The sequence below is a fragment of the Aulonocara sp. 'chitande type north' Nkhata Bay genome, linkage group LG7 (assembly GCF_057382095.1).
Source record: "Aulonocara sp. 'chitande type north' Nkhata Bay isolate Kocher_YH1m ecotype deep benthic linkage group LG7, A_spYH_male_GT1.1, whole genome shotgun sequence".
Lineage (NCBI taxonomy): Eukaryota > Metazoa > Chordata > Actinopteri > Cichliformes > Cichlidae > Aulonocara > Aulonocara sp. 'chitande type north' Nkhata Bay.
In genome coordinates this window covers 43941401-43956828 of record NC_141350.1, presented here as the reverse complement: position 1 = coordinate 43956828, position 15428 = coordinate 43941401, and the positions used below count along the sequence as shown (strand labels likewise).

Sequence of the window (15428 nt, the reverse complement as noted above, 5' to 3'; positions counted from 1 at the left end):
TATTGAATTAAGAATTAGAGGTATAGCTACTTCTCTGTAGTCCATCTGGGGTGCATCTGCCATCTACTAAGAGCAAAGAAAAACCACTCCTAACATTTTAGTCTTAACTATGTTAAGTGTTCCTGTGTTGTGATACCATCAGGCTAAGAGAGCTTCTTTTCCAAAAGGTTTGACAATCTTGTTACCTTCCCTTGTGTCTCTTTCTAGCTCCCTGAGGACATTTTACTACAATGAAAAGGCACGGCACAATAATCAACTTACAGGGCTCAGCAAGTGAAACCACTTTGTGTGATGAAATTACACCATAATGCATATTAATGCACCAAACAGGAAAAAAGCTGCCTTTGGAAGTGACCAAATGGCACGAAAATTGGAGTACTTTGGGTGAAGATGGTGGGCGGCGGTGATGAAACAGACTTTTGTTTTTCAGAACAATGAGGATGTTTGAAAGGGATGCAGCGCAGCTGATGGGATGGTTTAATGGGTTTTATGCACAGATGATGATTGTGATACATGATTACGCTTACTTACCTTCTATTTTCCTGTCTTCTTCTGGAAACCAACACGGCTTAAAATACTAAGAGAAGTATTTGAAAAAAGTGCTTTCTGAGCTAAAGCAACAAAACCTAAAGCAACTGTTCTTCAAACCTGACCAGCACAGTATCACTGAAAACAGTTGGTCTCAACCTACTCTGTGTTTAACGGACAACTTTCCAGCTGCTTTCGTTGAAAAGTCTCCTCTACACATTGTCTTTCCAAGAAACTCACCTTTCCATTCGCTAGCCTCAAAGCAAGCGTAAGGCGCAGGTGGTTGAGGGGTGGTGAAGACCGCTGGGTGCTCTGAGCTGTGTCTTGGGGTCTTCCAGCTTGCTCTACTGGAGACAGACTGTCCTGACTGCGTCCTCAGCACCCTTCAAGTCCCCAACTCCTGCCCCTCCTTCAAGCTAGGAGGGGTTGGGGATGTTCTCTTGGGATAGGTGCACTGGCAAGGAGGACTTGGTCAGGCTGGGATTGGATGTAGGTTGGGGAGTCTGAATGGGGGGGGGCGCCGGTTCCGCATTTCATAAATATTAATACAGAGTCCTCTCTCTCCAAATGGGTAGATTCTTTAATTTTGTTAGAGGGGGAAGTGCTTTATTCACTTAATGGCTTTTATTAGTGTCCAGTGTTCAACTCTTTCATTAGCTAAAGTGCTGCTATAATTTACAGGGTAAAAGGGGGTGGGGAAGAGGCGGTGTCTGGGAAGGGTTGATCCTGCTGCTGCTGCTTCTGCTGGACAGGCAGGCTTCACCTTCAACCACTGCAGCTTTTACTAAAAAGTGGCTTTTGGGCTAAAAGAACTGGAGTCAAAAGATATCAAATACACTCCATGAACCGTTATACTGTCGGTCATGCTGTCTCACTTTCACATCTGTTTTTTTTCCTAAACACATCTGTGCAAATCTAAAGTGTTAAGGATGATCCCGAATTAGACACTGTAACCAATTTATTTTAGAAAAAAGCACAATGTTGATGACACTTCTAACAAATAAGTGGCTTTTTACCTATGAGCAGAGAAAGATTTTGTGGAAACATGCAGTGGATTTCTCTCGCTGGCAAACTGGAATCATTTTTCTTTGCGGTTCCATATCATATTAATTTAGTAAATGAAGATAAAAGCATGCATTTTTTTGCAATACTATATCCAATATATGATAAAATGCCTGCATTTGATGTATACATATTAAATATACTGTAAGGGTCTCCTATTTAGCTTGGCAACATCTTTGCATGGGTTTTGCACACACGCTTGATAATTAAAAAACAAAACATGAGTATCTTTCATGTTTGGACTGCTTGATTTCACTCTTCAAATTTCTAATCCAGCCATATTATACCACAGTTTACATGCTTGGTGTCATCCATCGCATTCATTCATTAGCTTCTGGTACTCGCACTCCGAGTGGTCTTGTTGTAACATACGGACATTAAATAACACCAACTTCCAAGAGTGCACCCAGTGCCAATAAAAAGCAGCTTTATTTTGCTCTGTGGAGTTTGGCTACTTGTGAACATCCCAACAACCCTCAGACTGCATCTGAGTGAATGAACTTATTAACCTGAGTGGCCGTCCCCACCAGAGAGCGGGGGAGTGGGTGGGCCACCAGTTTGAATAACTATCCCCATCATCAATGTCATATAAATCTCTTTCCCCCCCTCCCCCCTCTAAGCCACAGTTAAATGTTAGCCATAATGCTGGCTGCGGGTACGCATCTGCAACATTTCTGTCGGATTTTTCCTAAAAAACCAAATTTAGCACAACACAGAACACTCCTGGTTACACTTTTTGATAAAGTAATAAATCTATTATCTGAATAAAAGCACAGAATAATAAAAAGCATAAAATAACAGACACATTGAGATTCCACTGTGATTTTATTGTACAGTTCTTTTAGGAGTCAATGGAAGCCTTAACCAATATTCAATATGAACTATTCATGGTGTTAAGTACTGTGTGTTACTTTAAATATGACACTTTAACCTGCCATTGTTTTAAATCAATGAAAGCAAAAACAACAGATGCTGTAATGACAGACATGTCCGGTAGTTTATTGAGCAGCTGTACAGAACACTTTGTGATAACATGGGTCATGCAGTGAGCATTAAGAATCCTTTTTTTTTTTTTACTTTTTCACCAGCTGGATAACATCTTCATCCTCCATCACATGGTCCTTGCCCACCTTTTGAGGGTTGTGCTTTACAGAGGAGCCCCAAACAAGTGCACTGAAAGAAAGAGTTAAGAAAAAAAAAAAAAAAAAAAAGAGTTTGATCCTGGTTGACTGATGATTCGTTCAAGAGTGTGAAAAGAAAAGATATCAGGCCATTATAAAGTAGCCCGACAAATCATTCTTTGCTACAGCTCTATTATAAAGGAACCTACTGGGTATGTGACATCCTTAAGGAGCAAAAGCTTCCATGTGTCACAGTTTTACCCGTCCGTTCCCTTGAGGATGGCTAATGCTCAGCAGCACTAACATAATGAATGATTGACGATGTTATCTTGCCAGGGCCATTTAGAGATGGTGGTGCAACACGCGGTCACATGTCTAAAAATCAAACGTTCCAGTGATGGCAACATTTAGTCTGGTAAATGTTGCCATTAAGGGAGGTGATAGAGTCATGAGAAAAAGAATGTCCACCCAGTTTTAATTTTAAGGTTTTGACGCATAAAAACACATTAAGAATAATCTGATCAACACCACACTCTAAAATCACTTACATATAACCTCAGATGACAAAAATATTTTTAAAATATTAGCATTTTAGCTAAGGCAACTATACTCACTACTTAAATTCTTTGATGAGGTTTTTGTGAATCTTCATGCAGAAATCCTCCACTGAAGTTCGGTCATTGGGGAGCACAACAGGAGACGTGTAATCAGGAAGCTGGCCTTTGGGTTTGGTGTAGCTGTAAGTAAACGTATCATCTCAGTAACTTTTTCCAGTTTGAACACACAAACACTTCAATTTTCCAAAGACTTGCTTTAAATCTATAACTGACTTTCGCCGCATTCACAGAATCTTTTGCAGGTTGTATTGATGGAAATTCTTACATGCGCACAAGCCTTAAGTAGTCCCACATCCTCTCCAGCAGGTCATCAAAGTTCCAGCGGTGGTGGGCTGAGATGGGCACAGTGTGGGGCACTTTGTAGATGATGTCGAGCTCTTCAATGGAGATCTGGTCGATTTTGTTGAGCACATAAATGCATGGGATGTAGACGCTGTTGGGACAGGGACAGAGTCTGTAAGTGAAACCACTACATACTCAGTTATACTAAATAATCCAAGAAATAAAATGGTGAATAAATGAGTCTATATTTTGGTGCAGCATGAAGCCTTCTACTACATTTACTTGTTAACTAACATGTCAGCTGATACGCAAATGTTAGATATTACAACTAATGCCATTTGCCTAGCACAGGGTGCACGCGGTCTCAAACAGAAGATTTACAAATCAATTACTTTTGGCAGAATAACTCCTAATGAATATCATTATAAATTCATAGAGCTTGCAGTAAAAGTAAGATCAGGTGACCTTGAACTATCCCTCGGTGTTGCTGCTGTTGGCTCAGAATAATGCACGACCTCCCATAATGCATTTGCCTCTTTCACTCCTCTTGCACTTACATGCGACTAGAGTAAGTCCTTTTTTTGCACTCTGTCACAGTTTGTGCTTTGCCATCTCTGTGCTTTTCCCTTTCCCCTCACAGCAGATGGCTGCTCCACCCTGAGCCGCGTTCTGCCAGAAGCCTCTTCCTGTTGAAAATGAGTTTTTCTTCCCACTGATGCCAAGTTTGTGTTCATAAGGAAATCGCTGAATCACTGGGGTTCGTCTATAATGTTGTCTTTAGCTTAAAATATTAAGTGTCTTGAGACCATTGTGATGATTTGGTGCTACATAAATAAAACTGAACTGCATTGTCAACTATACACTCTAGTATACTCTGAGTCACTGACATGCTCTACTGTTTCTACTACATTTAGTAAGACATTTAATTCCTTTATTCTGCTTGTTGATTTTGAGATATTTTGTTTTTCATATAAAGCTTAATATTTTCATTTAAATGTAAACTTATCTTAATTTATTGTATTTATTTTTTAACTTCAAATTACTTTCTGCCTTATTTCTTTTGACATATCTTATTTTATCGATCTATATACTGTTTAAGCACTACTGCCTGATGTGGAGTTTACACGCCTGGGTTCTTGCTGTACTTCCTTCCAGTCCAAAGACATGCAGTTAGTGGGTTTAAGTTAATTGGTGATTGCAAATTGGCTGTCTGTGTCGGTGTGAATCGTTGTCTGTTTCTCTGCGTTAGTCCTGCCACAGACTGGTGTTTTATCCAGGGTGTACCCCACCTCTCTATGGTAGCTGTGATAGCCTCGAACCCTCTGCTACCCTGAATTGGATAAATGGAAGAGAATGGCTGGATGGATGGAATAAATAATGTATATTTCATTCAATTGTATAACAGGTGGTTACAGTTTCCACTGTGTCCATTTTCCTCCCAAAGTTCAGTAATTTTTTGAAGGAAAAAGTGTTTACTTTTCACAGGAACGTTTGACTTTATTTTTTTTATATGTATATTAAGTAATTTTAATCATGTTTAAAATATGTAGTGCTACATTTCCTTTTGTTAAGACACCTCTCTTCAAATAAATACTGTAAGTATACAGGCAAGGAGGGGGCCCCACCTAGTGCTTTATGCAATTACAGTTAATAGGCCCATAGGCTTCTGAATTATGAGAATTTTTAAAAATATTTTGCCCTTATGAAACATCACAGTGGATTTTAACTCAATTAAATGTGAATGAAAGCCAGAATTTCATCATTAATTCAAGGGATTTTCACAAAAAACCCTTCTCTGCTCAGGTTCAGCCAAATGCTGCAAAACTGATCAGACAGAGCTTTGCAGTGCAAATGGATGATGACCCAAAGCATACTGCAAAAGCAATGACGAGTTTCTCAAGGGAAAGAAATGAGACATTCTTCAGTGGCCAAGTCACCTGATCTCAAATCAGTAGAGCAGCTTTTCAGTTATTAAATACAAAAGTGAGGGCAGAGAGACCCACAAACAAGCAGCAGCTGAAGGCAGCTGTGGTAAAAGCCTAGTGGAGCATCTCATGGGAGGAAACAACATCTTGTGATGTCCAAGGGTGACTTCAAGCACTCACTGCAAGAATTACAAAAAAAAGTCCTTGTATTTAAAATTATGTTTTTCCAATTACTTTTCAGGATTGTTTAGGATTTACAGCATTAAGAAATGCTGTAAATCCTAAACATGTAATGCATTTTTTGGCCAAATCCCTTACAATAAAGCTGACAATAAGTCCGGACTTCAGACTTTGATTGGCCAGTCTTAAGATCCACATGGGGGTGTACAGGATTTAGACATTATTTAAAAAATATTCTATAGACATAGTGTTTGATAAATTTGTTTCCGTGCAGAAATTGTAGTTTTTATTTTATTGTATTGTGGTCTTTCTCCTAGTTGCTTTTTTCAGAGGAGGGACCATGCTCAACTCCACATATCTCTGATCCCATATTTGTTGACTTCTTATATTAAGATAAAAACCTTTGAGTCATCTAAGTAAGATTAAAACAGGAGTTCTCCCAGATGCTGCCTAGCACATAAACAGCATATTTAAATCCATCTGTAGTGGGAATGATGGGAGTGTTAAATAGGATTTCAGACCGGCAGGCCACACCCACTGAGAATGACTAAGAAAGGCCCATTGTGACACTTCAGCAGCTCACCGATTTCCCTCCACCACATCGATGAGGTCATCAGCTGTGGAGTCACTGCGCAGAGTGATGTCGGCGTTGTGGATCTTGTACTCTGCCAAGATACTCTTAACTGTTTCACCGTCAAGCTCACTCTGTGCACACTGGAGAGAGAAAGAGAGAGTGCATGTGGATGGATGACTTAAAGTAACACAAAAAAGCAAGAAAATAGTCATTAAAAAAGTCACAATTTAAAGATCTGTATTAATCAATTATTACATATTAGAGTCAGCAATACAATAAAAATCCATATGTTCTAATCCATGTGGCATCACTACCCATTTCTGCATCTAAATGCTCTGCTGAATTAATAAAAGTGGCTGCTCTCCAAGGTGTTACAATAAACTGCAAAATATGAAAAACATTCAGCTCTGGACATAAACGAAAAAGGGAAAATTAAATACCACCCATGTTTGTTTGATTAGAGAAAATGGGATAGCTGACATTCTGCTACCTCATGATGAGCTGTTAGGCTAACATTAGCGCAGGTAAGCTGTAGCAAGAGGGTTAAACTGTTCTCGAAAGTACAGATAGACACAAATGCCGGACAGGAGGATAAACACAAATAAAGGACAAAACATCAAAATGTCTGGGACTGTGAGATTTTAAAAACTTAGCTTGGAGAACACATTACACTTGAATGTAGAGGCTTTAACTTTAATGACAAGTAAATGATGTTTTAAGTATCAGTGTAATTGTTCACTTGAGTTTTTAATTCTAAAGTGAAAACTGTAAGTGCGAAGTTTCATTTAGTGTGTTTATTATATGAGACGTACCGTAGCGGTAAAGTTGATGCCTCCTTTGTCCTTTTTCTTGAAACCAATGTTTGGTGGTTGCTTGTTAAGCCGAATGCCAAAGCCTTCCAGCTCATGTTCTATTAGCTTCTTATGAAGAAGAGGCTTCAACACATCGAGCACTATCAGAATCAGATTGCAGGTTCGAGCCACTGTGAGAGAGTGGAAAAAGAAACAATAACATCAGTCAGAAATGTGTAAAAAGAAATCCCAGTTGAAGTACACCTGTTCAGCTGCTCGTTAATGCAAATATGAAATCAACCAATCACAAGGCAATATTTAGACATATAGCCAGGTAGGTCATATGGGTCAAGACGACTTGCTGAAGTTCTAACTTGAGCTTCAGAATGGGGATTTAAGTGACTTTGGTTTTTGATGCAGGACGAGCTGGTCTGCATTTCGGAAAAAGCTTTCAGGATCAACAGAATTGTCTGAAAAAGGGAAAATATCCAGAGAGTGCTGTGAGGAGTGCTTTTTATGGAAACCAAATGACCACTCCATAAACACATGGCACAATACAGGAGGGAAAGCTCAACAGAACAAAACAAATGAACTTAAAGGAGAAAGCACATTTTTTGAGGATGCCAGTGTTCACATTTTGGACCACGAACACAGACGGTTTGAGAGACGAGTAAAGAAGTCCATCTACATCCACTGTGAATGTCTGTCACTAAACAGAGGTGGTGGGTGTGACACGAGTTATCAGCCACCTACAATGCAAATTTGAGAAACTTTCCCGAGCATTTCCACACCCACTCTCACCTTGCCTCAGGTGACCTCGATAGCTCATATGAGGTGCAAGAAATGTTTTCACAAACCTAAAGAAATCTGGTTACCTTCTTTTCAAGCACTTAAGACTACCATGACCTGTAAAATCTACATAGACCACTGAGCACTATTTAAAATGTCACAGCCTACCTAGGTATTGTTGCAGCAGGATAGCACACCATGTCACAAAGCATCTTAAAACAGATTTTGTAAACATGACATTAAGTTGTCAGCAGCTGATAAATCTGCAGCAACTGTGTCACGTTATCATGTAAATATCTGAGGAATGTTTCCAGCACCTTGTTGAATCTGTGCCACATAGAATGAAAACAGTTCTAATGGAAGTACCACAACCTGGTACAATGAAAGCGTAACTAATAAATTGTCCAGTGAGTGGATAAAGCTGAGGTTCACTGCCTGGCCATAATGGTCAAAAGAAATCTTTGAGCAGGCTTGCACTTTTTGATGCCAGAGAAAAATGTAACAGTAATGAAGAGGCTCATGAAAGGAAGAGCTTAAAACACCAAGACTTTATTCAAGAGTGTAGAGTGAAAGGGTGGCAAGTATGTCTGTTTCCTCTAGAAGTGGGGTGTGGAAGGTTCCCAGTACAGTCACTGTAGATGGCACTCACTACACTCAGAGTTTCAGAAAATGAGCGGAAGACAGCTGTATGCAGGATGGTGGAAGCAGCAGAAAGAGCCTCTTATGGGCTCTGGTGTAAAAGGGAGGTGTAGGGTTGGAAGTGTGGAGGTGGTGGGCAGTGATTTAAGATAAGATAAGATAGAACTTTATTAATCCCTCGGGTGGGTTCCTCTGGGAAATTCGACTTCCAAAAAAAGCACAGCAACGACCAAAGTTACAGTTACAGAACTGTTATATATATATATATATACACACACACACACACACACATATATAAATACAGAGACAAATATAAATAAAATATACAAAGGGGATAAATAGAATAAATAGGAATAAAAATAAAAATACAAGTGAATTGCACATTTCAAGTATTGAGTCTATTGCACTGTTGACTATTTACAAAAAGTATTGCACAAGGTATTGTACAGTGAGGTGCAGAGGCACTACAGCTTAGTTGTTCCCCCCTCCTTTGTCCTCCTGTTTCCCCTCCCTCTCCCCTCCAGAGAGGAGTTAAACAGTCTGATGGCGTGTGGGACAAAGGAGTTTTTGGCCATCGCTGCTGACACGCCAGATGGAGGGTGTTGCAGTTAAGGGTTGAAACGCCAGGTTAAGCCTGGGCATGACATCAGCTCCAGGCCAAAGGCCACAGTCAATCTGTAGAGCATCAGCAGTTGTGTTTTAAGCAAACTTTAGATAAAGACGTGAAACATTGTCTCACTGAAAATCATTGATTTTAGTGTTCTCGCATCTACAAATACAACATCTTATGATTTAATTTGTCTATAAATATATACAGGAGAAAGCTAAATTCTAGTAGCACTATTAGTAGTGCTGCCATTAGGGCTGGGCCATATCATACCGTTCACAGTAATACCGGTATAATGTTGGGCAACGATAAGAAAATGAAATCTCGCGATAGAATATGGGTAAAACGCGCATGTGCAGTGCCTTTGTTTTCATACGCACATGGCGGAAAAAGCATGGCGGCGACGGAGAATGAGAAGGGCGAAAGCGGATCGTTGAATGAAACGGATGAACCAGAATTGGTTTGTAAAAATGCTGCAACTTCAGTGGTGTGGAACTGGTTTAGCTTTCGTCTGTCAGATACACAACAAAGCACTATTTTTGGTAGAGCATGCTAGTGGGCCGTCGTTATTACCATGTTTTTTGGAAAATGCGGCACCCCTAAAATCAATCCTTTGATTTTTCTGAAAATCGACAGTGCCCCTTATAATCCTGTGTGCCTTATGTATGAATTCTGGTTGTGTTTACTGACCCATCCATCCTCATCCGCTTTGTCCGGGGCCGGGTCGCGGGGGCAGCAGCCTAAGCAAAGAGGCCCAGACCTCCTTCTCCCCAGCCACCTCCTCCAGCTTACCAAGGCGTTCCCAGGCCAGCCGAGAGATATAATCTCTCCAGCGTGTCCTGGGTCTGCCCCGGGGCCTCCTCCCGGTGGGACATGCCTGGAACACCTCACCCAGGAGGCGCCCAGGGGGCATCCTTGTCAGATGCCCGAACCACCTCAGCTGGCTCCTTTCGATGTGGAGCAGCAGCTGCTCTACTCTGAGCCCCTCCCGGATGGCCGAACTTCTCACCCTATCTCTAAGGGAGAGGCCAGCCACCCTTCGGAGGAAGCTCATTTCTGCCGCTTGTATCCGTGATCTCGTTCTTTCGGTCACTACCCACAGCTCATGGCCATAGGTGAGGGTAGGGACGTAGATCGACCGGTAAATTGAGAGCTTCGCTTTTACACTCAGCTCCCTCTTCACCACGACGGACCGGTGCAGCGTCCGCATTACTGCAGCTGCAGCCCCAATCCGTCTGTCGATCTCCGGCTCCCTTCTCCCATCACTCGCGAACAAGACCCCGAGATACTTGAACTCCTCCACTTGGGGCAGGAACTCATCCCCGACCCGGAGTGGGCACTCCACCCTTTTCCGGCTGAGAACCATGGCCTCAGATCTGGAGGTGCTGATCCTCATTCCCGCTGCTTCACACTCGGCTGCGAACCGTTCCAGTGCGAGCTGGAGGCCCTCACCCGATGAAGCCAATGGTTGTGTTTACTGACCTCGAAACGATTTTATGTCGTACACGGCGCTTGAAAATCTGTCAAATGTTTTAGTATGACTTTGCTAAGCTACAAACCCACAGCGCTTGATGGATTGTCGGAGCATTACGGCTATCGTAGGCAGGCGCCTCGCTGAGTGATACGTACTGTGCTTCAGCATAATATTACGGTATTGTGTGTGTATAACCTCTTAAGTTTAGTGGATATTATACATGGTTATGCTGAGGATATGTCGGCCAATTTCCACTGGAAATGCCTTTTGGTTTAACTGTCAGCAAGGAATTTGCATTTGCACTGTTAAATTTTTATAGAACTTTAATGCACATAAAAAACAGCTGCTTGTTTAAGTGAAAATACATTGATGGTTTTTTTTGCACTAATAAAGTTGTGGAGTTGTAAAGTATTTTGTCTAGTGTCAATTATATCGTCAGTTATATCGTTATCGCAAATTTTCAAATGTATATCGTGATAAATATTTTTGGTCATATTGCCCTGCTCTAACTGCCATTGTATTTCCCTCCAAGCAGATTCCACTGTAATCAAATCATTACCTGCGATGACCTGTCGGCCTCTGCCCTTTCCATCTTTGGCGCCCTCAATGATTCCTGGGAGATCCAGGAGCTAAAAAGGACGAAGTCAGAAAAAGAAAAATATAAGCAAATAACTTAAACCTTATCACAGCATGAACAATATTCCAGATTTTGAAGAAAGCAGAAACTCTTGTACCTGAATTTTAGCACCTTTATACCGAATGACTCCAGGTACTGTTGTTAGAGTGGTGAACTCGTAGGCAGCAACCTCAGAGTATACACCTGCAAGGTTACTTAGCAGTGTAGACTTTCCTACAGAAGGAAAGCCGACAAAGCCGACACGAGCGTCACCGGTTTTCGCTACATCAAAACCTAAAAGTTGGAGGAAACACATGAAAAAAAATCAAATATGCATTAGCATTCTTTGCCGGGCAAAAATAAAGAAATATTTAAAACAAAATTTTGGTAACATCATTAGGACACAAGTATCCTGATCTCACCTTCTCCTGTCCCACCACCGCTGCCTCCTTTAGGTGTGATGAGTTCCCTTCTGAGTTTGGCAAGACGTGCTTTGAGCAGACCCAAGTGGTGAGCTGTGGCCTTGTTCTTCTGCGTCCTGGCCATCTACAGTGAACAATAATACCAGTCTGCATGAGAACTTTCTAAAAAACATTAAGTAAGCAGTTTTTACTGACTGCACTCAGGTACAGTCATGGTGAAACTTAAAACAGAATAGACTTATCCTTTACAATTCAAAGTTTAATTTTGCCCATCTGGATTTACTGTAATGTCAGTGCAGTAACAACACAGTAACAACACTATAAACCTGGTCCCATTCCCTCATGTTGTACAGTTTTTACTTTATGCCAACTTAAATGCAAGAGTTTCTTACATTTGACATGCAACTTTAACTCAAACTTACATACTTGAATGATCATAGTTAAGGCAAAGAGTTTTTTTTAACCCTAAATTAACAGATACTCATTCATTTTATTTAATAATCCTAGTTTTTCTGTCCATTTGATAAATAATACAGTTTAAAGCATTTAATGTGGGAGGAAACATTTTTAATAGGCAGAAAAGTCCTGGCCAAGATCAACACAACTGTGTTTCTCTGCACATTAAAATGTACACCTAGTGCTGGTCTCAAGTTAAAGATAAATGGGTAGGTTGTGACAGGGAGGGCGTCCGGTGTAAAGTCTTTGCCAAATCAAACACGTTAGCTAGAAATGTTACTAGTGACTTACAAGAACTGCTACCGGTACAACTGACCAGCAGGGTGGCTGCTAATGGCCAAAGACTGAGAAAGAATAGTAGGGGAAGGCATGTTTGGAGGCAGTAAAATAGAAGGCAAGATTTTAAATGTAGGAATTATGGCTGGTAAAGTGAGAGAAATGGCTAACAAAGGAAAGGATGTTCAAGATGGATCTGCCAGGCAGGGAGATAAGAGGACGACCACAGAGAAGACCGATGAAAGCAATGATCTGCTGTGGCAACCCTTAAAGAAGACAGTGAAACAAGTAGTCTTTGCACTGCAACCTGGAGAGTTTCCTTTTACTGCCTCTGATAATACAGTAAGGTTTCCATTAAAAACTAGAAAAGGCATTTTCTGAAGAAACTGCAGCGTGAATGCCGATAGCTGAATGTTTTGAGCTGAAATGAAACAATTGCTGAATGTTAAGCTAAAGTTAAGTTTAAACTAAACTAAAAACTTAAACAAAAACATTCAGTGTAATTTAAAGCAAGTACCCCTGCTGGTACGAACTCTTATGTTCAAATTTGAGGCTTTCTCAATACAACAACAGACGGCACACCATACAAAGATCATAATATATGGATACGTGTGAATTAAAAGACAACACTGTCGTTTTAAGTTAACTTGTATTGAACAGTTAACGTGTACACATTATTTAAAGGCGAACTTGTTACTTGTTACCACCATCAACCTGCACTAGCACGTCCGTTACACTGTCTTATATGATTAGTAATGGATTCACAAGTTCACTGACTGGGTAAAGCAACTTTATATGCACTTTGTGGCCAAAAGAAAAAATGTGAGTTAGAAATATTAAGAGCAAAACAAAGCCCGGCTGTAATATTTTTGCTAACGCTAACAGCTTGTGGCTAGCTTAAACGTGACAGTCAGCGGGTTAGCCCGCCCGCTGTTTCCATCTTACCTCATTTTCAATTTCTGCTATTTTGGCGAGTATACTCATGGTGACGGTGTTCCCCGTGTAAAATTCACGTTACCGATTGAAACTGAAAAGGTTTTACATGGAAGTTGGCAAAGTTATTGGGGTACTTTAGCATGCACACCACACGAACGCGGTGGTGCGGTGTTTCCAGGGAAATCTCGCGAGAACCCGGACAGAGGCGGGGCGTGATACCCGGTGCGTTGACCAATGACAGCCCGCGTTCACTCACAGGTTGCTCACTGAACAAAAAAGAGAAACGCCAACGCAGCATGAGCTTCCATAAGTGCAAATGCTTCATTTGCGAATCAGGAAGGTGGAATTTAGTACAACTAAAATTTCAAATAAAATGTATAAACACAAGTACTGCTATAGTACGGCTATAGACAATGGAAAATTCCATTATTCATTTGGAAAGGTTGTTCTACTTCACTGGATATCAGGAAAAAAAACGTTTAGTTAACTTGCTTGATAAATCCCAGTTAGCTCTTCGAGGAAAAAAAAATCTTTACGTCAAAACGTACAACAAAGCTATTAAACACAATATTTTATTAAGAATTAATGAGGCCTGTGTGCCTGTGCAGATGAGCATTGGCTTGTACTTTTCTCAAGTTTCGGATGTTTCTGAGTTGTGAGGAGACATCGTCGCTCTAAATTGATTTAAATAACTGTTTTACGCTGTAAAACATCAGATTTAATCAGTGTCTAGCTGAGAATGTACCACTGTTGTCTTATATCGTCATACAAAAGTTGTACCTAAAATACTGCATGAGTACATTTACTCAGGTTGGATAGTGCGCTTTTATTTATTTTGCTCTTTTACTGAAATAATCCACAAGTTAAATATTAGAAGTGCTTTTCAGTATAAAACAAAACTATTTAACTACACATGAACTAAATTATCGTCTCCTAAATTAGGTTATGAATAAAAAACACCTCTATAGAAGAAAATTTTGATGAAAAAATAAGCTCGTGGGCCACTTCACTGAGTACACCTTAGTGATATGAGGTTAGAATACCCTTTGCCTTTTGAATAGCCTTAATTCTTCGTGACACAGATTCAACGAAACGCCGGAAACATTCCTCAGAGATTTTGGTCTATGTTGAAATGATCACACAATTGCTGCAGATTTTGCAGCTGCACAACCCTTTATGAGAATCCCCCATTGCCACATCCCAAAGGTGCTCTATTGGATTGAGATCAGACCATTTGAGTACAGTCAACTCATTATCAGTCAGTATGAGATGATCTGGACTTTGTGACATCATGTGTAATCCTCCTGAAAACAGCCATCAGAAGATGGACACACTGTGATCATACTGACGACCGACCGATATATCGGCACTGCTGATATTATGAGTTATGTTATGAGTGGTAATGTTATCAGTTTTCATGTTGCATAGTTTGTCCACCAGAGGGCACTCTTTAACGTCTCTGCTGGCACCAATGACTGTCATTGGTTGGCACAAACACGGCAGATCTAAGTAGAGTCAGGCAGAGCATGAACGAGTAATCCAGGACTTGCTTTGACAATAAAATATGATTATTTTCAAACTGAATTGGAAGGACTCATAAATAACATAACAGATATTATGGAAATTTGTTTATATTTCATGTATCGTATTTCATGTCACCCATCAGCCCGTCTAGCACCAATAACCACGCCATGTTCAAAGTCACTTGAATCACCTTTCTTCCCAATTCTGATCCTCCGTGTGAACTTCAGCAGGTTGTCTTGACCGTATCTACCTGCCATGTGATGTGTATCATATTTAACACATGGGTTTTTGTCTTATTTATGAGCTGTTGAAAAGGTGTACCAAAAAAGCATCCAGTGAGTGTATAACTGCATATAAAGTCAAAGTATTGCAAACTGATGCTTCGGTAAGATTAATATAATATCACATTTGTTTAATAATAATTACATTTATTCAGGTAGACGTTTAAATACTGTAACTGGATTTCTGGTGTATAATTGTAAAATTGTTGCATGCTAACTTTTAAGAAATAATCAATTCTACCTTTCTGCTTCTAAATAAGAAAAATCTTATAACTTTGTTATATACTTAAGGACTATGCCTTTACTTTTGCCAACACAATGGCAACTC

General features: G+C 40.3%; 1 protein-coding gene across 1 annotated transcript; it reads right to left on the bottom strand.

Moving 5' to 3' along the window:
* Window positions 1-2396: 2396 nt before the first annotated feature.
* Window positions 2397-13500, bottom strand: drg1 (developmentally regulated GTP binding protein 1). Its single transcript, XM_086300581.1, has 9 exons — window positions 13305-13500; window positions 11628-11751; window positions 11324-11499; window positions 11149-11218; window positions 7102-7271; window positions 6299-6429; window positions 3594-3761; window positions 3326-3448; window positions 2397-2763 (listed from the first exon to the last, which is right to left on the bottom strand). The coding sequence occupies exons 1-9, from the start codon at window positions 13341-13343 to the stop codon at window positions 2664-2666; spliced, it is 1101 nt and encodes a 366-aa protein (XP_086156707.1). The 5' UTR covers window positions 13344-13500; the 3' UTR covers window positions 2397-2663.
* Window positions 13501-15428: the final 1928 nt, after the last annotated feature.

Bases quoted from the DNA above. Each gene is read 5' to 3' on its own strand.
- drg1 (XM_086300581.1), bottom strand. From the start codon at position 13,343: ATGAGTATACTCGCCAAAATAGCAGAAATTGAAAATGAG. The intron at 7,272-11,148 runs GTAATGATTTGA...ACTCTCTCACAG, and splicing joins AGGCCGACAGGTCATCGCAG to TGGCTCGAACCTGCAATCTG. The intron at 2,764-3,325 runs GTGAGTATAGTT...TCTTTCTTTCAG, and splicing joins CTCATCAAAGAATTTAAGTA to TGCACTTGTTTGGGGCTCCT.